At 44.5% G+C, this 26,023-nt stretch overlaps 1 protein-coding gene across 1 annotated transcript in view; it reads right to left on the bottom strand.

Moving 5' to 3' along the window:
• The window catches only part of bicc1a (BicC family RNA binding protein 1a), a gene marked incomplete at both ends in the record, with an annotated part of 47,981 nt that overhangs the window by 13,746 nt on the left and 8,212 nt on the right, over positions 1 to 26,023 (bottom strand). Inside the window, 5 exons of the mRNA XM_083671831.1 lie at positions 3,144 to 3,197; positions 4,535 to 4,693; positions 6,110 to 6,189; positions 12,136 to 12,205; positions 20,673 to 20,719. Coding sequence (XP_083527957.1) covers positions 3,144 to 3,197; positions 4,535 to 4,693; positions 6,110 to 6,189; positions 12,136 to 12,205; positions 20,673 to 20,719 — 410 coding nt within the window. The remainder of the gene's footprint in view (positions 1 to 3,143; positions 3,198 to 4,534; positions 4,694 to 6,109; positions 6,190 to 12,135; positions 12,206 to 20,672; positions 20,720 to 26,023) is intronic.

The raw sequence follows: 26,023 nt of genomic DNA, 5'->3' as shown, positions 1-26,023 counted from the left end.
TGAAAGAGGGAGAAGCAGGATGGGAGGGGGAGAGAGTGGGAGAAGGAGGGGGGGGGGGGGGGGGGTTGGCAGCATAACATACAATTATCATTACAGTAATGCTGTCCTTTTGCCAAAAGTGGACGCAATTGTCCTGTAGCATGCAATTGGCGCAGTTTGAATAGGAGTAAAAATACAGGTTGAAAGATGGAGAGAGATCCCTTTACATAGGCTTGACCTGGGCATATCCACACAGCCATAACATGCGTCACATCAGGGAATGGCCCCAAACATGGCATGGAGATGTGTCAAACTCGACGAAACCACAGCTGTCCATCAGGGAGAGGTCAACCGTGCCAGCAGTTGACTACAGAACCGAGCCCTCCGCCCTTCAGCACGTAAACGTTGCGGGACACATCCATCAGGACTACCCATGAACTAGTCAAGTTACAGCGCCGCTCCAAAACATGTCTGCTCTCTGAGACGGCCCGCTGAGATTCATATATCGTGTGTAGATGTTAAAGGTAGAGTCGCTAAATCACCGACCGCACGAGTCACGCCATCTGTCGGAGAGACAAAACTAAAAAACTGAAAATACGTGTCACTCAAACTGCAGCAGTCGTTCGAAATGAGTCGACGGAAGGTTCGCTGTGAAAAGTTCATACGTGCACGTACGCCTTGCACGCACACGCACACTTATCCAAACACACGTCTTGGGCACCGTGCCGCCGTGGGTTTGGCTGCCAGAGGAAGGCAAGCAGCATGAATTACCCCAGACCAAAGAAATGCAATCCGTGATCAGTCCCATATGTGTTTGGGCCTACATTTATATCACGTTTCAGGGGGGTTAGCACTGTACAGGCTAGGAAATGTAGGTCAGTCGGTAGGGGAACTCAGGGAGGACAAACAGTGCGGGCCGGGACCAAGCGCTGAATGAAGAATGGGTTGGACTTCCTGTGGAGCTGACATCAGCTTTCTAATAACCAGTCTACCTGGCAGATGTGGAGGTTCATATGTAATCAATCTGAAGGTGTCTGTGTGTGTGTGAGTGTGCGTGTGTGTGAGTTCTGCAGAAGGAACAAAAACATAGAAACTGCCTGTGGCTGCTGTAATGCAAAAGTTCTAAGACAAAAGCATTCATCATACAACATTCAGCTCCAGTCCACTAGGGAGGCAGCAGAGACACGTAGATACACACAGCATAGAGAACCGACCTGTACTCAAATACCCAGCAGGCCTCTACCCAAACAGCAGCCCCACTACCCAAACACTCACCAAATTCCCCAAACTCCCCAATGCTCCACAGGGGAGGCTGGTGGAGGTAGAAATCGGACAATGGCTCATTGTAATGCATGGAATGGAATGAGGAATAGTGTCAAAACACAAACATGTCTGATCCTTCATTATGGGTCCTTGGAGTCCTTTGGTATCAGAAGGGTGCTCATTGAAGACAAGGGTAGTTGAGAGTAAGTGTTAGTGCTGTGTGAGGGTGGGTGGCTAAGATGATGTTGTCATTGGGGTGGGCGGTATATCAGTCCTGTACCCAAAACCATAAAGATGACAAAATAACTCCCACAAGTCCTCAGTTGGCAGAGCACGGCGCTTAGATTCTTGCTGGGACCATATATACTGAAAAATGTATGCATTCTGCTGCAATGTAAGTCGCTTTGGATAAAAGCATCAGCTAAATGGTATATATATAATACAACAGCCCTCCGGTGTCAATCGATTATGATATACAGTAGATCAGGGGAGGCTGGTGGAGGCAGCCATCGGAGGTCGGGCTCATTGTAATGCATGGAATGGAATGAGGAATGGTATCAAACACGCATTACAATGAGCCCCGTCCTCCAATTTCTGCCTCCACTGCAGTAGATGGATTGGTCAGTACAAAGGAAACTAGGACCAAGCATCTAAGTGGAGGATCGAGAAGAGAGGATTAAGAGCGCGGCTTTACTTCTAGAAACAATAACAAACAGTATAAAAAGGGTGCTCATTGAAAACAAGGGTAGTTTGAGAGTAAGTGTTTGTTCCGTACGAGGGTGGGTGGCTAAAACGATGTTGTTATACGGCGCGGCGGTATGGAGGGGTATTGGGGAGTGTTTGGGTAGTGGGGCGTAGCGGAGCGGAGCTGCTGTTTGGGTAGAGGTCTGCTGAGTGATCGGGTTGGGGTGGCGTACAACAGAAAAGGGCTGCTGGATGTTTGACTACAGAAGGCCAGGATTAGTGTCTGGGTCCGGGCGCTGCAAGCAGGTGGTCAGAGAGGAGAGGCAGGTCTTTGATCCGCCCCAGTCATCCGCTGGCTGTGTGTTCTTTGGAGAGCTCCATGTGATTCTTGAACTTCTTTTATGTGTCCCTTCCAGGGGAGGCTGGTGGAGGTGGAAATCGGAGGACGGGCTCATTGTAATGCATGGAATGGAATAGGGAATGGTATCAAACGTGCACGTTTGATACCATTCCCTATTCCGTTCCATGTGTTACAATGAGCCCGTCTTCCGATCTCGGCCTCCGCCAGCCTCCACTGATCCCTTCCTGCAACGACGACACGGTCAAACGCTCCCCTGAATTCCATTTATGAACTGTGTTTTATCGAGGAAGTGCACCAGCGTGTTTGTCTTGGGCCACCCATAGTGAAAGCATGTGCATGCAGAGAATTGGGATGGCAGTGAAATGCGAGGAAGGTCATGGCAGGGTCTGAGCAGGGGCTGGGGCTGGGGCTGGGGCTGGGGCTGGGGCTGGGACTGGGGCTGGGACTGGGACTGGGGCTGGGGCTGGGGCTGGGGCTGGGACTGGGTCTGAAGCAGGGGCTGGGGCTGGGGCTGAAGCAGGGGCTGAACTCAGTCCACCCTGGTCCAGGCCAGACTCACTGCACGCTGGGTTTCAACTGTTTCCTCTGTGCCCCGTGCCACATGGGCCTCGTCCAGATTATTACCAGCCAGTTCACAGGCTCTACTGCTATCACACGCACATGAAGGGAGAAGGAAGACTAGAGGATAGCTGTAAAAACAACAGCCTGAAAATAACAGACTGCTTTATAGTCTAGAGACCAGAGAGAGAGACAGAGAGAGAGAAGGAGAGAGGGAGAGAGAGAGAGGGAGAGAGAGGGAGAGAGAGAGAGAGAGAGAGAGAGAAAGAGAGGTCCATATGTTACACTTTCATCTTACCCTTATTTTGGCTCTAGCTGCCTCCACCCCCCCTGGTTGGCCAGCAATGGACACCTGTTCGGATAGAGGGAAACACAAGTCCTTGTTAGAGTCAGCAAACCCCCAACCCTGGACCTCCACAGGCAGCACAGAAAAGGTTCCATCAATCATGGATCCCAAAGCCCTCAGAGAGAGAGGACACAGCAATAGAAGACAACTTAAACATACAGTAGCACAAATCTCTGGTATTTCAATTTTTAATCGACTTCTTTGCTCTATTATTCTCATTTCCAAAGCCTAGATTATGTTTTTTTTTAAATTTTGGCCCATTCACAGTAACATTGTGAGAGGTATTTGAGGTTTTACCATCTTAAAACCCCCCCCCCAAAAAAAAAAACACATCCCGCAATTAAAGAAATTGCCTTTCAACGCTTTCTTAGTTGTGCGCCGAAATGAAAAATAAGTTAAATGCTCTCATTAGACATCTCGCCAGTAGATATCTAGCCAGTGGATCAGCAATGTCCCTCCTCCTCTCTACTCCTTCTCTCTCCCTGCCTTTCATCACTAACTCACCACGATGGAGCGAGTCATGCTTTGGCTCCACAGACCCTCCTCTCTGGCCAGCTTTAATCAGCCCTCCTGACCAAATGAAGCTCCAGTCTTTGAGACCAGCTGGTACCCACAAACATAGAGGCCATCTTGTTTGATTCTGGACACCTTCCCTCCCACACTAGACACGCTCGCATACATGGTCATGTCATCCCTTTTCATTAGGTTGGAGGTACAACAAAGTGAGTGAGGCGAGGATAAAAAAATAAAAAAAATGCACAGAAATTGTGTTCAGGCTGATGTTATTTTAGTGGGAGTAGTGTACATGGCACCTGGCATTTCTAAGTGTCTAGTGAAGTCATTGGCAGCTTGCCTGTCTGCGGGCCTGTGTTCAGTAAATGACAATTACAGCAGCTTCCTACTGCTCTTTTAGTCAATCCAGCACAAACACACTGGCTTCCTGTGGCACAGCCAAATACAAATAGCCAATTACGGCAACTCTCTGCAACATGCCCACTCGAAGCCACTTAAGGATCTATTTAATGGGCAGGCACAAACACACAGAAGCACAAGCACACGCACACGCACCTGGTTGATTCAAAAGTAAATGGTAAATACCATACAAAGTGCCTAGAGCCTACATATAGAAGCACATGGTACAGTCCCCCTAAACATGGGTGATGAGGTTTGAGAGTCATCAGATCCAGCAGAGCATACAGTCTACCATTCAGAGTATTTATTGTATGCAAGACGGGCTCATTTTAATGCTTGGAATGGAATGAGAAATGGTATCAAACACACATCCTCCGATTTCTACCTCCACCAGCCTCCCCTGGTGTAAATGAGAGTCCTCTCCTACACACCTGGTTGCTCTTCTCCGCCTGGTTGTTGCGGTTGGAGTCGGGGAAGTGGATGTGGCAGCCCGTCTCCTCCATCACCTTCTTGATGTTGTTGCCACCCTTGCCGATGACGTGGGAGTGCTCCGTGTGGGACACGTCCATCTTGAGGGTCACCCTGTTACTCTGCTGGGGGAGATTGGGGGTTGGGGGGGGGGGGGGGGGGGAGTGCACTTGTGAAGCATGATGTGCAAGAATTATACATTTCTGTGCTGTATGCTGTTGCTACACAGTACTGAAAAGCATTAGTTTTAGCAATTAAGATACCAAAGTTTGTCCTCCATTTGGTGGTTGAGTATCTGTTCCTCATTTGTTATTATTTTAAATTCATAACTGTTATACTTGTTATCCTCTTATGTTTTGTCACGTTCATAGTTGTGATTCATATTCCTGGAAAGTGCATTGTGCTGCGTCTATGTGTGAAATGTGCTATATAAATAAAGTTTGATTTGATTTGTCCACAGGGAGGACAGGGACAACGATTCACATTCTACCCATGTGCACATGAAGACTCTAAGGCTCAGAGGAACAATGGGACCCATTTCTTCCACTCCCACCTCTGACTTCAGAACCAGACCCAACCCCGGGCAGATGGTGTCGCTAATACCACTCTCTTATGCTCCACTTAGAGAAGCATGAAGAATAGAACCAATCAATCAATCATATAAAACGTAAACGCTTTCAGATGGATAATAATATGCAGATTAGCCTAGCCTAAAAGTTTTCTATTGTTGTATTTCCAAAAAGTTACATTTCACAATTCCATTGCTTAATTATGGGCCAATCATTCTTGTGTCATAATAATTGGGCTACAATAAAAACACCAAAAAGACAGTCATATGTTGTCCTCATGTGGAGTAGTATTGTTTTGTTGTTGTTGTTAGGGGTGTTTAGATGAAACCCACCCACAGGGGGTGCTATGGTGAGCTGATGTTGGGATGTGAACATCTTTGTTGCCATAGAGACAAGACCTGCACCTTGTGAAACCTCTCCACCAGAGGAGGCTGGTGGAGGTAGAAATGGGAGGATGAGCTCATTGTCATGCATGGGATGGAATGAGGAATGGTATCAAACACACACGTCCGATACCATTCCTCATTCCATGCCATGCATTACAATGAGCCTGTCCTACGATTTCTACCTCCACCAGCCTCCCCTGGTCTCCACACTCAGCAGGTGAAGCTCCAGCCAGCGTACAGTCAACAGCAGGAGGGAGCCAAGGAGAGCTACTGAGGGGAGAAAGAGAGCAATTGTTTCCTGAAACTATGGCTCCCAGCCCCAGCCACTTCAGATCAACATCAAACCTTCTTTCCGTGTCTCCCGATGCCTCCACCTCCCCATCTCTCTGCGTGTCATCAAGCCATTCGAACTGAATGGGAACCAATTAGGCAGGAAACCATGGTTTTCTACTACAGCATCGAAACAAGAGACAGACGACACACACTGTGTCTCCCACCGCCAGGAGGATCATTTAGGGATGGCAGGTGTACTGGTCCTGCCATGACAACAGCAACCCAACACGGTTCCCTGTTGGACACTCACCTTTGTGTCCAGGACTGACATGATCCGTTCTTTGGCTTCCCTCACGTTGTCTCTCTTCCCACACACCTTAATGTGTGGATCTGGAGAAAAGAGGAGAGAGAGAGGGAGGTGGAGAGAGAGGGAGGTGGAGAGAGAGAGAGACAGAGAGAGAGAGAGAGACTTTTAACACCTTTTCCCGACAATGTGGGTGAATGACAATGACCTGTCTGCATTAGCCATCATGACATCAGAGCGCGCACCACTTAGGTAATTCCTCCCATCTGATCTGCCGAATGATTAAAGGCTGTTTAACAGCAACGTGGGATCAAATGTGTGTATGACTGTCGGCAGACCGGTCTGTACTTGATATAAGAACGAAGAATCTACAGGTAATTACTGCCTTTATGATTAATGATAATGGCAGTCCTACTTCATTGTTCAAAACCTCACAACTGTATCTGTCAATCAGTGCCAAAGGCGTAACATGGCTGCTGTGTCCATCTGTGGTTAAACAAATGTAATCCCCCAGCTTTCAAATACCAAGGCGGAGTTCCCCTCTGTAAGTTCAAATAAATATGACCTTGAAGACTACACATACCACATTACAAGTGGACTGACCTCGTTGAGACCAGGCTTTCCTAGTTCGGAAAGCCTGGGGAAATCCATTTCAGAAAAAGGCTACAAATGGGTGGAAACCCGTTTGGAATGAGTGACACCCTTGCTGGGATGGAGCTCCAAAAAAAACAAAAAAAAACAGAATTCAGTTTTTCCCTCAGGTTTTTTTCCATTTTCTTCATTGTTACATAACGCACATAACAACAACCATTCAACGGGCATGTGGAGGAAGGACTCTTGGAACATCCAATGAAATTTCAACAACATTCTCCTATCGCTCCGTCCAGTTCCATGCAAGCCAGATCCGCTAATCTAAAACTCTCTAGACCTCCAAAGGAGGCGTGAGAATGTGAGATTAGGTAACGTGAGCTATGCGAGACTACAAGTGTACAAATAAAAACTGCAGAGCAAATTTATCATGAGGGGGAAATAACTAATTAGCAAATGTGCTAATCGTTTGAGTAAAATGTACTTTTAGAGACCCCTTCAGGCCTTGAATCATGGACTACCAGGAGCTAATGCTAGCATTTGCGGCGTAGGCCTTGAATCATGTACTATGGCTGAACCACCTAGAGCTAATGCTAGCGGCTGCAGCGTATGCTACATCTGGCCAGCCCATGTAGAGTCCCCCCTGTGTTGCCTGTACTAGAGAACAGGATGTCAGCTAAGCCACTTCCAGGAATCCCCTCCCCTCCCCTTCCCTCCCCATACACACAACCCAAAGTACCTCAGATTTATATACCTTTATAGGTAAAGACTTATAGTCATGCTTAGTTTAAAACAAATGTTGCTTGAGAATAGAGCCTATTGTGCTTTAAAGGGTAAGCCTACTGCCCAGCCTAGTGTTTGGAGGTAGTCTGGGGAGATGCAGTTTAAAGACCATAAGAGTACTTGAATAGAAACTTTCGGTAAAACAAAGAATCTCACAATGCACATCTGTGGAACAATAAAGAGAGAATGAGAACAGTTCCTTATTGTGCAAAATGCAACAATGCATAACGCCACATCAAAGATCCAATCACTCAAAACTAAACAGAGATTCTCCACAGAGTCACAAAGTGAGAGGAAAGCACATGAACCGGGCCCCGGTCCCTCCAGAGGAGCGATCCGGCTTGGCCGGGCTCTGGAATGCTGATGCTGGGAAGTGTTTAGGAGCCTCTGCGCTCCTTGTTTTATGTGCATAGGGGTTGAGGGAGAAGGGGAAGGCAGGCGTGGATCTCGTCAAGGGACCCAACATGGGATCGCCGCGGCCTCACCACTGAGAGACGGGAACACCGAAGGGCGGAAACACAGTCCAGAGACTATAAAAACCCAACAAAAACATCAAGAAATCCACTCGGATTCAAATTAGATTACATCACAAGAGGAGTGGGCGCCGTCTGAGATAAAATAACAATGGAAAAACACAGACGAATTAGAAAAGACCCTCACAGCTTGGGTTCCAGGAAACGTTCCAAGCATACAGCTGTAAACGCAAAAGGTCCACATCCCCTAGTGGCACGCAACCAGTAGAGGGCGTTTTGGTCTTCTGTCGTCCTACCTATCCTAACCTGCACATCTGGTAGATATTAGCGTTACCTAAACAAGTGTTGCCATGTGTGATGTTGAACACTCCTACGTTTTTTTTTTAAGTGAAGTGTGCTCAATGCATTCAATGGTTGATTGCTTGAATAGGAAATGTACACCTTAAGTCTTAATTTGGCACACATAAAACATATAAAAACAAACAATAACAATTGGTTGGCATTACAGCTGCAAGAAGGCTCTTGGTAGTTTCAATTCACAAAGAATGACCCTTTTGACCCCCCTTTCCTTACTGGCAATAAGCATTTTTCCAGCAAGGGGCTTACATCCTAAATACCTCAAAGTCCATTTGGCTCAAGAACCTCACTCAAAACATCTGCAAGAAACAGAAAGATTGGTTAAAAGAAATTTGATTGAACAGACGACAAAAACTAATGGTACGCTCAATCACTGTCACAAAAAAGTTATTGCATAGAGCATGCCATGAGTATGGAACTTGTTCTGCTAGCAACTGATTTCAGAAAAATAAATAAAATGGTACTGTTACTTTTACCTTCAATACACAGTTTGTTTTAAATCAGGCCTTCCACTGCTTTTGGTACCATGGTTGCAGTCTGGCTATGAAATATTTGCGTGAGCCACTGACATATGGTTCTCCTCAAAGACGAGGGCAAGCCACTGAACACACACACACACAACTTGCATGCATGTGTACTGAAACAACATTGATAAGACACACACGTCAACAGATACATAACACACAAATGACACACTCACCCTCCATTTTAAAATGTGTGTGTGAAAATTGAAAGTTCATCTGAATATGCACTTGCAATTGAATGTAGCTTCACCTGGATGACACCAATACCCAACCTTATTTTGGCCACAGTCACTGTAGAAAATCTACAAAAATCTGTACAAATTCTATATCATATTTTATAATGTGCCTATACATAAAATGCTGCCAAAATTCCTATTTCAATGTCAACAAAAGTTATACACAGCTTTCCACTGAACATAATTGTGTAAGTTCATAGATAGTTACTATTTCTGTACATAATTTATTCTGGCAAAAGGTGTAACACCAACCAGCCTGCACTGGGGAGATACTGCTTCTTCTATAATGACTCACTGATGGTATATTGATGACAGAGGCTGGTGGAGGTAGAAATCGGAGGACAGGCACATTGTAATGCATGGAACGGAATCAGGAACCCTAACGTCTGTTTGACACCATTCCTCATTCCAGTCCATACATAACAATGAGCCCTGCCTCCACCAGCCTCCCCTGATGGATGATGGTCTGAGCTATGGGACCTGAGTCTGGTCTTATCACACCACAGCAGGTGGTAGTAGTGGTAGCTGCAGGTGATATAGGAGGCAGAGTCTGACACTTTGATGAAGAGGGAACCTGAATGAAGACATCCCTCACATCTGCTCCTGCCCTGTGCATCAGAAGCTTGGGGAAAACCATCCATCAACACAAGATCTTTAAGTTATGGTGAGTTTTTAATATAGCCATAAGCCCCTTAATATAAGGTTTCGTACCTCACCTGCACATGCACTTTTTTTAAATCCATTTTAGTCTTTCATTGTTTTGTCATTTCTGCTCTGTGTGTGCGAATAAATAAATACAAAAATAAACACAGACAAAAGATGCCAGAGTAAAACAGAGTAAAACAAGTGCAAACAAGTGTCTAAACAGAGAAAACAACTCCACCAAGTGCAAATAGTCTAAATCCTGACATTTACCCCCAAAATACTGTGGCAAGTCATGTACTTTCATGGATAGCTGAAGATAGAAATTGTGGTGTTTTTACAAGTAACTACCAACACCAGTGAAGGCTGAGGGAGGTAGAAATCAGAGGACGGGCTCATTGTAATGCATGGAACGGAATAAGGAATAGTGTCAAGTGTTTGATACCATTCCTCATTCCATTCTATGCATTACAACGAGCCCGTCCAGCCTCCACTGTGCAACACATAATAAAGTGGAGAAGAATGGAATGGAATCCATATAAACAACCAAAAAGTGTCTCTTATAATAGCGCTGATGGTTCCCCTCGGGTCAAACTCCCACATGCTGCCTTTCCACTCGCTCAGAATCAACGTCAGCGTTGATTATTGGATCCAAGACAGACTACTCTGTCCCTCTGGCCGTTAAAGCACACATGGTCACAATAGACACGTGTTTTCCCTCCAAAAGACACAAAAATGCAGCGCATGCACTCATATGATAAACTGTAAGTGATTAGTGAACATTCTTCCCCGTTCTCTCTTGGTTTACGCAATGCTGAAAAGTTGAGCGCCAACAAATCACAGGTCAAAATTTAAATGGCAAACTGCACTCCCGGTGGAACGCAGATTTGTGAATGAACTAAGCAAGGGTTGGATGGTCGGGTGGCTCACACTTTCTAAATTGACTGGGGGGGAGGGGACGAAAAGATTCCTATGTAAGCTTGTCAACTTCTGGGTTGAGTTCAGGATGTTACATAATGTTGGATTCCACATCTGGCCTGAAGACGCATACACTGGCATTCCCTTGGGGACAACAAAGGGGGGGCAGGACAAAAACAACCCCCCCGGAAGAGCTTTAAATAGCCGTGATGGTGTTTTACTGGCAGCAGAGCTCTGGAACGACTCAGTCATTACAACCACAACATAACTCTAAACATCACATCTCCCCTATAAACTCACAAATTGGAGCAAATTCTCAGGGCAGATTAAACAAGTCTACAGTAAACATGTTGCCCCCCACGAATGACGGATTATATTCATGACATGATGACATGTGCAAGTATGGATTGATGAGAGAGAGAGAATAAAAACTATTTAAACATTTTGGAATTTCAGTTGTTTACTACATCACATCCCTCGGGTCAATCAGCATCATTTTGTAAATGTCTTTTCTTGATGGAAAGACGTACCATTCGCCCATGTTTCCTTCAAATTGTCCCAGTGGTGTCTGAGATATCGTGCGTGTGTCTTATGAACATACAAACACATGAACGGACAGAGACCGATACACAGACCCCTTCCCCATTTCATCGTGCGGGACACTTACTGACAGAAGGAAGAGAAGAGTATGTGATCATGTAACCGTTTAAATAAACAAGTCTTGGCGCATCCTTGAGACATTCTTCACTAATGCCTCTGTAGAGCACATTATTCTGGTAAAACCATGCCTCTTAATCATTAAAATGACTTGGGGGGGGGGGGGGGGGGAATTCATGGATGAACCCAGTTTTAATTTTAAAATACATTAATCGCCACAGATCTTTGAAAAACAAACTGAAAGAGTTGTATTAAATGTGGGACAAAGAGCCTACAGTAAAGCCTCATGGCACCTGGAGTAGATCATTATACTTATACTTGCACATTTCATCATGTCGAGGGACTCACAGGTACAAAGAACAGACTGTACTGTACAATAAGCATGACATACTGTACAATGGAAAATGAGAGGCAATATGAACACTTGCAATCAAAAACATGTAAAAACCAGTTGTCGTAACATTGTTTTATAGGTTCTACATATGAATGATTCTATCTCAGTTGTCACATCATTAGTGCATATGGATAGACATCATGAGGGGAGGCTGGTGGAGGTAGAAATCGGAGGACGCTCATTGTAATGCATGGAATCGAATCAGGAATGGTATCAAAGACATATGTTTGATACCATTCCTCATTCTGTTCCATGCATTACAAATGAGCCTGTCCTCCGATTTCTACCTCCACTAACCTCCCCTGACATACATACAGTAGCTGTGGGGCTGTTGATAGTTGTCTTCCCGGCAGTTTTGATAGAACGGTGTAAGTGTGAAGTAATTTTAAATTATCGTGTATACAACTGCAGTTGGGATAAGCTGCATCTGTATTATAAACAAACACCATTCAATTCCTACCTTTTTTGGACTTGGCTCCGATCTTCAGTTTGGAAGGCCATGCTATCTGTGTTTTGGTTTCATCCATGACCTGCAACAGAGATTGGTTATATTTAATAGAAGGGAAAAGAAAACATACAGTACATACACATCATCATGTATTAAGCATGATCAACATCCAGACATTGACATTAGGTAACCTGTCACTGCATGACTCGCCTCTGGAGTGTGTCTGCTTTTACATGACAGGTGACTATTGCATGGTAATAAAACATTCACGTAAAAACTTCACACAGACGTCAAAAAGGCATGAGCTACACTAACATAACTCCAGCCACATTTCAAATAAACAGTATCAAATGAGGACTATGTTCTAGTTGGTATTGGCCAACAGGTCTGCTGTGTTTACACTTGACTGAATGTGGCTCGAGGCTGGTCTAAACTTTGGACAATGCCTCATTGCTTCTACTAGAACACTTCTTCCACCCACTTGCCAAGCTGACTTTAGAGAGCACCTTGAGGTCTCTACTGTTAGCAATTATCCAGGAAGGTCTTACAAGAAGGTAGGTAAGACAGTAGGCAAGACATATATTCAAAGGAACCCTGGAAAGCTCAAAAACAGTTGAGAAATGCTATGATCTAGCTAAGCATGGCTTCGCATAGAGGCTTACTGAAACTAAGCGTTTCCAGGCGGTCCTCAGTGAGACCAAGACAGCAGACAACTCCAAAATGCCTGAAATATGGGCATGGTGTTGTTGGCTTCAGAACACGTGAAAAGTGTCAGCTACAATCTATGAGAGACCCTATTGACAAGCCTACCCAGCATCGTAACCAGGAGCATATGCACAAATGTGAAAGAGGAGAGGAGGAGAGCCAAGCACTGGCCCAAGATGCAGAGCATGTTATTCTGAGGTACTACAGTCAGTGGAGGCTGGTGGAGGTAGAAAATCAGAGGACGGGCTCATTGTAATGCATGTGTTTCATACCATTCCATGCATTACAATGAGCCTGTCCTCCGATTTCTTCATCCATCAGCCTCCCCTGTACTACAGTAAATGCCTCTTCCATAGTATCACGAGACGGCTCACCTTCACCCCAACTTCCTGAACATCAACTAGGGATCAAACATGAGCCATCTGCTTCTCCTTACAGACCTGCTGACTGGTGTTCCACATTAGAACAACAACCAAAAGAATCTCAGAAAGCATCCATTCAATCTCTCTGAAAAACACAGAGGAGATCTGTCCTTGTCCTTCAGTTTTCCTTGTTTTCATAAAGGTCCTGTCGTGCCTGTTTGTTTTAGCGCGTTCCAGGGGCTCGTGTTTTTGGGGTGGGAAAAGAATGAATATCAGGCCGCCTTGAACCCGTGAGCAGCACCCTAACACTGTTCCCTTATACAGTATGTACTGTCTGTAGCTGTCCACCAGGTTGGGGTTCAGCCGTTATGCAAGGAGCCCCGATACACACAAACATGGGAGCACACCAGGGGAGGCTGGCGGAGGTGGAAATCAGAGGACGGGCTCATTGTCATGCAGGGTATGGAATGAGGAATTCCATGCCATGCATTACAATGAGCCCGTCCTCCGATTTCCACCTCCACCAGCCTCCCCTGGAGCACTTGTACTGAAAGGAGGGACAGCATGCTTAGGATCTACTGTGGTTGACTTTTCCTGTCTATATAGGTGTCAATGATCAGGATAACACTGTCCAGCACTAATCTGATAGATGGATGGATGGATGTATACAGTAGATAGATAGATAAATAGATAGATAGATAGATAGATAGATAAACACCATTTTGCGCTGTATTGTATCTGAATGAAACAAAACAAAAACAACCACTTCAATAGAGTTCAAGCAAACACCCTGTATTCATGCAGCGGATCAATTACAGGGGAAATTTACAATTTTCACCATGTGTTTGGGAAGTGGCCTGCTTGGCATCCTCCAAACTGGCCTGACACATTTTCCAGCGTCAGCCTCCAACACCTGGAGGCCAATGTCAGTTAAGCCGTCCACTCCCACTCTGGTGTTACACACTCTTATAGACCCTGATGGTTGAGTGGACGGCCCTTCAAGCCTCATTAACATACTGTTCGTTAATCACGCATAAATATGGAAAGCCAAGTGGGACATAATGTTCAGTGTGTGCATCATAATTGAGGTAATTTCACACACACCTAACAACCATACTTCAGCGCAACAATACAGTAATAGATACAAATCAGGAGAGGCTGGTGGAAGTAGAAATTGGAGGGCTCATCGTAATGCATGGCATGGAATAAAATGAGGAATGGTATCAAACACTTGGTTGTTACCATTCCTCATTCCATTCCATGCATTACAATGAGCCCATCCACTGATTTCTACCTCCACCAGCATCCCCCGAAACAAATACCCGATCCTAGTTAATGCATGGCTCCATGTTAAAGGGATAGATTAAGAAATTATAATGTTTGAGTGAACAATCACAAACCTTAGATGTTGTCTGAATATACAGACAAAATAACCAGTTTGAATTCTGCCTTTTACTGATTGTGGGGCATACAAAACAAAAGGGATTTTTTCCTTTCCTCTGTTAAGTAAAAGATAATTCAAACAGATTATTATGTCTCTACATTCTTCATTGAAACCAATAAAGCAAACACTTCAGTATTCTCAGCCAAAAAAACATATTTTCACACTAAACACGATCCTGAAACAAATGTGTCTGGTTAAATTGCATTTCTCCTTCTTTTCCTAAAGGCCTTGGCCCCTGTTACTGTTATTGAGCATCATCACTATCTAATGGTAGGAAAATATCATGCCAAGTAGCAGTTCTCATGGATTCACTTGGCTGTACCCCTGCTAATACAATACAGAACCTGGAAGGATGTCTTTTGGCTAACATGCAAAATATAAACATTATTTGGCACACTAGCTTTCAAACTTCATTCAGAAAATAACCCTGTTAGTCTATGGTGTCTGCCAGACATGGATGAACTCACTAGAGATCATAACATCTCCATAAACATGATGTGAAACTATGATTTGAGTATAAGGATGGAGTTATACCGTACCGTTGCCCTCCACTAATCTTGGACTTTTCCCACTCTTCCCCCTCACCTTGTATCCCTCTCTTCTCTGCCATTATAGAACTACAGTACATCTATGCTACAGGGGAGGCTGTTGGAGGTAGACATCAGAGGACGGGCATATTGTAATCCATGGACTGGAATCAGGAATGGTATCTATTTCATTCCATGCATTACAAGTTTGATACCATTCCTCATTCCTGCCTCTACCATTTCTACCTCCACCAGCCTCTCACTCTGCCCCGTCCTCTGTATGGCTTTTCACACAGTATAATGTATATACCCTGGGCTATCGAAGCACTATATTAAAGCTTCCCAAAGCTTCCCACCAGCACTGCATTATAGAGATTTTAATCGGTTCCTCTCCCACTGTGTTGCTAACACATTAACTCAATCATGATACATGATACAATATATGGGGATCATATGATATACCATTTATGAATCCCCAATAGAGAGGTACATTATTTCTTTATTAAAAAAAGTCACATGTATCCTCCAACCGCATATTCCAAAAAACATCTCTGGAACATTTTGTTCTATATGTCGTTCAGGAATTTCTGCCCTGGCCTGCACCCCTCCCCCGTCCCCCCTTCACCTCCCCAATTTTATCAGTCTCATGGGCCAATCATGGTGTTTCTGCTTTTTGTCACCAAGGCGTTCACCTTAATTCCACAAAATGATTTGGTCCAGGTGAAGAAACTCGACTCCACTTCAAACTCTCTATGGTGTTTTTAAATCTACCCAGCAAATGACTGACTGTTAGACGAGTGGTTTTGAACTTTAAACTTACTCCGGGGATGGAATAGAATTAACAAGGCAACACAATGGTAATGAGACAACCCGTCGTTCGTTGTTGGACCCAATCAGGGAATGTCTTCCTCAATAATGTCCTGGCAGGTTAGGAAATAACATTAACACAAAGCAGAGCAAACTGTTGTTATATGAAATGTCAAATGACTGAGCTTGTGATGAAAATGACAACCGTACAGTACGTTTATATAGGGAAACGTGTTACGGTTAGCTGTCTCCCGCACCTGGGTCCACTCATCCAACACAAAACCTTACAGAAGACTGAGCCAAAAATGGACCCAGCGGTTGCAGAACAATATCGCCTCGCAGTAGCAGCACAGGACGCCGTTCTCACGCATCATGAGCAAAGCCTGCAGACGATCTCCGAATTCCCTACGCCAGCTGACTGTCATAGTCCAACACCTGTCGATCACACAGCAAACCCCAGCCCAGGCGGGTAGCGTGGCAGAGGGTCCCGCAGCGGCTTCTTCATCTCCTCCGGCAGTGACTCATGACCCTTGATTACCACCTCCTGACCGATCTGATGGACGACCAGAGGGCTGCTGGGAGTTCCCACTGAGAGTGGGGGGGTCCCACTGATCACTCTCTCCGAACCTATTCCCATCATGGCTTTGGACGGCCGGCCCTTGGGGTCGGTCTTGATATCTCGGCGTACGATCCCGGTGCGTCTCCAGGTGGGAGAGGGTCATAAGGAATGGATCCAACTCCTCATTGTCAACTCCCCCGACTGCCCCCTAGTTCTTGGTCATCCCTGGCTACCTGTCCACAATCTCCACATTGACTGGTCTTCAGGTCAGCTCATCCGTTGGGGGAATCCCGTTAGCAACCAGGACCAGTTCCCCCGTTTCTGTTCCCCTAGATCCTTTGTGGCTCTCTCTACCAAGACGTCGGAAATTCTGGAGAAAGAGGCCGACTGCGACCTTTCCGGCATTCCCTGGATTTATTGGGACATGGGGGAGGTGTTCAGCAAGCGACGGGATAAGGATTTACCTCCCCATAGGTCCTATGACTGTGTCATTGACCTCCAGCCGGGTTCCGCGCCCCCAAAGAAGGATGGTGGACACTGCCCTTGCATCGATTATCGAGGACTTAACGATCATCACCATCAAGAATCGCTACTCGCTTCCCCTGATGACGTCGGCACTTCGAGTCTCTGCAGGGGGCCTGGATCTTCACTAAGCTGGATATAAACAACACATACAATCTGGTGAGAATCAGAGAGGGCGATGAATGGAAAACAGCCTTTAACACTCCTAGTGGCCACTACGTGTACTTGGTCATGGCTTTAGCCTCGCGAACGGGCCTGCGGTGGTCCAGGCACTGGTGAATGACAGGCTCCGGGACCTGCTCGACCACCTGTGTTTTTGTGTACTTGGACGATATCCTCATCTTTTCCAAGGACATCGCCCAACACAAGCAGTATGTTCGGCTGGTCCTCCAGCGTCTCTTGGAACATCAGCTCTTTATTAAGGCCGGAAAATGTGAATTTCATGTCGACACTGTCGCCTTCCTGGGGTTCATCGTGACCCAGGGACATCTCCAGAGAGACCCCGCCAAGGTCTGTGCGGTGCTGGACTGGCCCCAACCCTCTTCGGTGAAGCAGGTGGAACGTTTCCTGGAAGTTGCAAACTTTTATAGTAAGCCTTTGATATTTACGAGTTCGAATTATGAGACGTAGCTCTCTTTCTTTATTTTTCGAGTTAAGTCTGTTGCCTTTTGTTATCTACTAGTTCCGTTTTGGAGACTTTGCTTTCTCCCACTTTATTTATGTAAGTTCGTGTTTGTATCCTGTCTTATGAAGAACCTATTTTTTTTTTCCAAGTAAAGAAACTTTTATTTTGTATCTCTGCCTTTCGTCTGCCTCTTTATATGCACCGCACCTGGGTCCGCTCATCCGACACAACCTTACAGAAACGGAATTACAGTTTCCAAAATCCTAACTTTATGGCCCATTCAATTTTTTGCTGCCCTTTTATTTTCTCTCTATAGGTTTTTGTTCGGGACTCGCTTCCTCTCTATAGTTGCTGTTCTTGGCAAGGCCAGACACATGGGAGTGATTTCTGACAGACCACACACCATTTTAAGGGTGGATGGCGTTTATTTTTATGATGGGGGCCAGAAAAATACCTCCCAAATGGGTCAGATATTTGCACAAATTAGGTTAACTATACATTTAACGTTCCACTCTTTATTCTAACTGCCACCGCGCCCCCTTCTGAAGAATCCATACGTTTATGGTTGTGATGAGTTTCAGAACTGAACCATGATGATAGGCTCTAGCAGGAGGTGCAGTAACATACACAGTGCAGTACAGGATGTCATTACGGAAATGTCATGAAAAGCACCACATGTGCTTGGTGCATATGAGTGTGTATATGTATGTGTGTGGCACCATTGCTATCAACATGGAAGGACCAGGACCTACTTCCTGTCCTGCACTGGTGCAGCTGTGGATTCAGCTGGAAAGGGTGTTTGTGTGTGTGTGCGTGTGTGTGTGTGAGACAGAAAGGGTTTCGGGGGGGGGGGGAAGAGTGAGAGATGGTGTGTGAAGAAATAGGAGAGCCGAGAGCCTTAGTCCACCCTCATGAGACCGATCTCCTCAACTGAATGAATGAACAACCCAAGTGCTAACACTCAAAAGCTCCATTACATGAGAGGATTAGACCTAGGCCTGGGGGTTGAGATAATGGTCATGTACAGTGGTCAAGAGTAATGCTTAAGAGAAGCCCCGTAAACTAAGCTGCCAAAAGAAAAGAAAAGCTACTGTTAAAAACGAAACGCGGGGGCAAAAATCAACCTAGAAGACCAAGCATAAGAGACCTATTAGAGAACTGTAATGTACACCGACCAAACGCAGACTTAAAACAATCATTTAATTCATTACTCCATTGTGATGAGTTTCTCTCTCTCTCTCTCTCTCAAAGATTTTCCTTTCACCCTTGCCCAAAACAAAACTACAAGGCGGTTGTGTGCTCCTAGACTAATGAAGTAGGACCCTCCTGGCTTCAGATCAGAGTGCATCAGTGCTCGTATATCACCCTGGCATTGTTTACAGAACCACAGCCGGGAGGATGGGGGGGGGGGGACTGGCTCCGGCCTCAAAGGTATTTAACTTTAAGCTTCCTCTAAAGCTCTGTGGTCCACAGTCTACCAGTCCAACTCTTCACGGTCCATCGGTCCAACGGTCCAACACTCCAACACATCTTTTACGGTCCATGTCCACAACATGATCTACATGTCCAACTGTTCTCCCTCCAAAAGATCCAATGGTCCAACAGTACATGTACAGTGCATGTTGAACGGTTCACTAGGCAAAGGTCTCATAGGGCCTGCACATGAAGATTGTAAAGGTTAATATCATGATAGACAGAGGTAGAAAGAAAGGCAGATAGAGAGAGAGGAGCAGTGCATACAGCTTTGTTTTTCTCCTCATGAACTACTGAACTCAAAACATATGTAGCTCATTTTCAACCAACTGTTGGAATTCAACTCTCACTTCAAAATGTGTGTGTGTGTGTGTGTAAGTGTGAGTAAGAGTTTCCATTTTCATCAACTTCAAGGTAGTCCTCACACCTCAAACCGCATTTTCCTTTGAACAAAGCCTTCCAGATCACTCTTCAACGTTTACTTTCCTGACAATAATTGGGTCTGCATGATGGTCATGCTATCTGAGGGAAATTCTACAGACCTAATTCATCAAAAATTCTACAATAAAGTGCCTGTTTTACTCGTGATTCCACCGTACTTGGCAAACATAACATCTACACTGATTGTACATTACTGACCATTCAACGTCTGACAACAAGCAATCTGCATAGAAAACACTAGCATGTTAGGACAAAGCAGTGGCTTGGCAAGCATAGGCTCCACCTACATGTATATCATATGAGTTGATTTGAGCGAGCTCGATAGATGGAAATCATGAACGTTCAATACCTTAGTTTTCCTAAACCAAAGTGAAAGACGGAGACAAAATATGTCTAGGTTTCATGTTAAAATCCTAGAGGATAATCTGATGGAGCCTGGTTTGCATTTCTTGGTTTCAAAGTGGCTTTAGGGACAGTTAAATTGCCTCCCTCTGACATTTAACTCAACTTCTCTCCAAACCAGAGATGGAAAATAGACAAAGGAGAATGCTAAAATAAACCACTGTCCATCATTTAGTTCATGAAGGCCCCATAAGCACACTGTGGAGGGAGTTCAAAGGCTTCAGGAAACTCAACTTTCAACTGGACTCAAACACTTTAGAATGTTCTTTCAGGTAATTACTTGACCTACGCAATTTTGAGTCTTGAAAAAAATAAAAATAATGCATAGACCACATATTTTGATGTCCTGCAGTAATGTAAGTAACAAGAACTGTGACTTTGAACAGAAAAATAAAACAGCAACATTGAGGCAAACATGGCCCTGATAAGACACATCCAACAAAATAAAGATAAAATAATCAGTGATGGCATTCACAGAAGTTGAAGCACAAACGTGTGAGTGGTTCTAGCTCTATGATACAGTAAGTACAGTCTAAACCATACCGACCGGACTGAACGTTTGACTTCTGCAATCAAACACCTGGCTGACACCTGCTTGTCTTCCACTACTTGAAGACAAGTGCTCTCCTCTGGACTTGAACCTAATCCAACCATAATCAAAAAAGTAGACTTTGAGATTTACCTTCTGAAAGAAATCCTCTCCACCATTGACTCTTCCTTCAGTGGCCGCTGTGGAAGAGAGAGAAGAGAAAACAATTCATAAAACCACACGGAGGCACTCAATGTTAAATACACAGTATTACATTCACTGAGCCAAATCATGCCAGGGTTATCCAACGTCCTGGAAATGTGAGGGTAGCAGCATTAAATCCAGTAAACTCAACGTTCGTTCTCCATTCCTCAGGGTATTTTGTTTGGCACACCTACCGATATCTAATTTTCGGATTTTGGATGAAACATTCAAACTCATTTTTGATAATCCTTACATTGAGATACAGCTTATGTTCTTCCTAAAACAGTGGTGGGCTCAGTAGAAATACCTAGTGGGGGAGGCTGGTGGAGGTAGAAATCGGAGGCCGTGTTTGATACCATTCCTTATTCCATTCCATGAGCCCATCCTCCTCGATTTATACCTCCACCAGCCTCCCCAGATCAGTGTTATACTGTGCCTGTTCACACAGTCTTTCTAGCCTATCTATTTTAGGCATGTTCACGCTTTTAAAAGACAATTTCTCTTGTATTAGCATGGAGCCATAGCAGGGGAGGCTGGTGGAGGTAGAAATCAGAAGACAGACCCATTTTAATACATGGAATGGAATGAGGAATTCCATGCATCACAATGAGCCTTCTGATTTCTACCTCCACCAGCCTCCCCTGTGCCATAACCAATGTGGCATCTACCGAGAGGCATACGGAACCCTAGCTGTGAGAGAAATCACTCTCATGGGTATCTGACATACATGAGGGCAGGAGTATCCTCTAGCTTATGGGATGCTTGCCATGAAGAGGTAAACACCAATCAACAAGTCTTCATAAGGCTAGGGACAGCTGCACAACCACCGCAAGGCAAAACAATATTTCTGACACATCTGTAAGTCCTTTTAGACTGTGGCTGCTCTGTTGATGTCAGATACATACTTGCTCTCCACAGAGCATCCAGGCGAAGCTAGTTACTGTATGATGCATTTCGAAGATGGATTCACAGAGATCTTAGGAAAACTGCAGTGGTGTAGAGTGATACATACACCAATAGGTCTAACAAAAAAAGAAGAAGAATGATGTTAAATAAATAAACAAAAATAAATAAATAAATAAATAAATATATATATATATATGATTTAACTTCACCCAATGTTCTGTTTCGCATCACCTCTAGAGGGCCATGAATCTGTTGAAGAAAAATGACCAAGAACAACAACATTCTGAGTGGTTTACGAGCTGTAATTGCTCCATGGAAACATGTAGTATGTACTTTGGAAACGCATCACAGGACAATGGCCTGTGTGTTTTGCATTCCTGATATCATCACAGAACTAGAATTGTGTAGGGGAGTGGACACTGTACAGGTATCATCAACTAGATCAATCACAGACTCAGACAATCTCCCATGTTGCCACCTGGCCAGAGTTTCATAAACAGGTTTAAACCTTTTCTGCCATATTCACTGCAGTAACCCTCATGTGACGATGTGATGAATAGGTATGAAATACAGCACAACACAAGAGACTGTGTATGTTTTGAAAAAGGGTCCCATCTCCTTTCACCATCTTTCTTGTGCCATGGTTAAGTGCAAAGAAATGACCCCAACAGTTAGTATAGTATGTTTAACATATGCTTGTACTTTACTCCCCCGAAAACTCCCTTGTTTGCAGATGTTTCGCATGAGGGCCTGCTTCCCTGCTTGGAATGTGGCCCATAAATATCACATGAAATACTATGTCTACACTCACGGTCCCCCACTGGTTCTTAAATGAAGAAACAAATTACCCTTTCAAACAGGGAACATGGTTTAAAAAGAGAATACCAAAGGTTAATGAGGCTTGATGTTTTCACAGGAGGAAAGACAAACACTGTCGTGTATCAGAAAAGTGTCTAGCTGTAGAAAGCATCGCAATTTCAGTCAGGGAAATAATCTAAATAACTTGTATCTAGAGATCTGCCATTATGCTGTCAACAACACATGGATGAGTGGATGAGGTATAGGCTGTAAATGATTGGATGGTTGTTGTGGGATGAGAAAGGTGGGGTTTTAATTTCTTTTCTTTTTTTTGAATGTGTCGTCATGTCATTTGGCTTGTTTGTTTATTGTTGCTGTTTTGTCTTGCTGCTTGCCACAAGTGCGTTTGTCCTGTCTTGTGACAATTGTGCATGTTTTTGTCCTGTCTTTTATACGGCTGTCTTAACCTTCACGTTGAAGTAATAGAAAACATTTGAGTACATGAGGCAATATAAAAGTGATGTTTCTGACAAAGAAAAGTATGGGAATTTGTATATTAGAGAGGACTGTGTGGATGAGTGGACTGTGTGGATGAGAGGACTGTGTGGATGATGCTGTTGTCTATCAATACCATGGAGGTGTGAAGAAACTGTGCTAGTATGTCTGACGTTCAGACAATGGCTACCTGGGTAGCAGTGGAGGCTGGTAGAGGTAGAAATCGGAGGTTGGGGTCATTGTAATGCATGGAATGGATTCCGTTCCAAGCATTACAATGAGCCCATCCTATGATGTCTACCTCTACTGTTAGGTGGGTGGGCAGTATTATGAAAGATCATAAAAGCCCCTGTTTAGGGAAAAACATCTAATGGCTTTTCCTGAAAAAAAAACAACCCCATAAATGAAGGTAATACAGTAACACAACACCCACTCTGCTTCACCTCTTGACTAACATTATGTCCCTATCCTGAGGGCTGTAATAGGAACATGCAACAGGTGTAAGCAGTCTAGCTTACCAGATTTATATCACTTAAAGACACACAGAACACTCTCTGTTCCAGTAAACTAAACACAGGCCTTCCTGATCACATCACAGAGAGAGAGGCAATTTGTTTAATAAAACGTTTATATCCTCAACATTCTGTTTTCATTCAAGTGGTAAAATGAGAATTTACAACTGGGGTCACATACTCCAGGCTTCGAGAGGAGTGAAGCGTGCTCATCCTCAGAGCTCCCTCTGGCTCTACATAATCTCAACAAAAGAACATCCATCTTAAGAATGCTCATCCTCTGCCAATCAGGAATACAAACGGGAGACGAGATAGGAGGATTTAACTGCTAATGACAAACATCCTCACTGCATGAGAAGAACCGCTGGGCCAAAAGCACCAGAACACTCCAAACTACAAAAAGCTGAGGAACTTTGGATCCAACACACTGTAGATACAGTATTTCATCAGACCTGTCATCATGGCTCCGGTTATTGGCCATTCAAACGTTCTCTGTACTCCTATTATGAACTAAGTGGGGAAATAAAAACATTTCTTGGCATGAGGATGAAATGATGCAAGACCTGCCATAGAGACTATGCTGCAACAGATCAACTGTGGATGCTGGCAGGCAGAGAGACATGGAGAAAGAAGGAGATGGAGATAACCTTTGAGAAGACGCTCAGAGATAACAACACGAGGTCCAGTAAGCATGCGAGCCCAGATGACTCCTAATATTTCATTCCTATCCTTGTACTTCACTGCACTGTTGAGAAGTAGATTGTCAAAAGCATTTCATTGTACTGTATACTGCTGTATCCTGTGTGCACTCTGGTAAATACACTTTCATTGGATTTGGGCTCATCAACTCAGTCTCGGTAGGAGAAATACAAACCAAAACAAGAGTTTTTCCAACATGACAATTCCATAATAAAGCCTGCATATCCAGTGTGTGTTACCCACAGTTGAATTAATTCTACGGTGGAGCGTGCATGGTGGCAGAGTGCAGAGGAAATGTGAGCAGCAGCAAACAAACATCCTGTTGGCCGATCCCTGGCGTGCAGGCTGGCCGTGGGAGAACGAGGGGAGGGATGGGCGCCCTGTGAGCTCTGGGGTATGTTACGGGGGGAGAACCCCCTCCCCCCCTCATACTGTACAAGGTCTGCACTATGCTCAAGTCATGGGTCACACGAACAAAAACAAACACACATTTCACAAGAGCCTTACTTAGTAAAACACACTACAGTAAAGGCAACAACATTGTTGACCAAATCAGCTAACTGTATATATTGGCCAAGGAATAATGTGTTATGACGTGCTACGGCATCTGTTATGACATGCCTAGGACACTACCAAGTAGTCTGTTATGGTCGTATGCCAATGCAGTTCATAACAACAGCAAATCCCATGTGTTCCACATTGATGTTGACGCTGGTCTGCGGCAGGCAGAGTATCAGAATGGCTGGCTTCTGTATGCAAAGTAACAATTGCGTGACTGACTGCCTAGCTTGCTTAAACGACGATCAGGTTAAACCAGGACAACCTCAGGCTTGTGTTTCCAGCTTTCGTAGAGGAATCGCTGCTGCATTTCAACACTTAGACCCCAGAGTACAGTATTAAGATGTCGCAATCAATACTGCCTGTGCGGCCTTTCTGAAATAGAGGGGAAAAAAACGTGACGTTAATTTACGAGTAGTAATCTCCTAATGCTGCCATTAAAAACACAAAATAATCGAAAAGGATCTAGTGAATCAATCCCATCAAGTCAACACTCCCAGCGATACCTCATCCAATTTCAAATCACAGCATCTACAATATACTGACACCGCAACTCCAGGGAGCACTCTGAAGGATGCAACACTGGCCTGGAGAGATGAGTCGAAGTCTGGTATCCATTATGTGTGTAAAGACTAAAGAGAGAGATTTTTCCAAGCCATTCCCTTGTTTTGAAGGGTCGAGAAGTTAGAGGAATGTAAATAGTGTTGGAGCTGTAGAATTATGGCTTCATAACACAAGCCAATAAGGGAAGGAGAGGTACAGCCACTGAAATATCTAACAGAACAGCAATAACACTGAACACAAAGCGAGAGAGGGACGGGTCGATGAACTGAAGCTAAACTTACAACTACCATTGTATACACCTTAACTAACAATGTACTTTATTAAGCCACACATGGGTGCATTTCTTGGCAGGGTCTACAACAGGGAATGTCAGGGGAGACAGAAATCTGAGGACGGGCTCATTATAATGCATGGAATGGAACGAGGAATGGTATCAAAACACTGGATTTTGATACCATTTCATGCATTACAATGAGTCCGTCCTCCGATTTCTACCTCCACTAGCCTTCACTGGTCTACAATGCATCACCTCTTCATCTAAAATACAGAGGGATCAACAGATGATGTCCAAATTCACACAAGTGATGACCTGGACTGTGGTGAGCATCAAAAGGGATCTGGCCAATGATGTACATAAACACCAGGGATCTATGGATCTGGCATTACACATAACCCATGCCATGTTGAACGCCTTAAGGACTTAGCCAGAAAAACAGTCATTCATACCATGGGATTTCTACGATGTTGGAGCTTTTTCGGAGCGTGAAA

This window comes from Argentina silus (genome assembly GCF_951799395.1).
Source record: "Argentina silus genome assembly, chromosome: 6".
NCBI lineage: Eukaryota > Metazoa > Chordata > Actinopteri > Argentiniformes > Argentinidae > Argentina > Argentina silus.
Note: the sequence above shows the minus strand (reverse complement) of the source record. Positions and strands in the feature narration are given on the sequence as shown.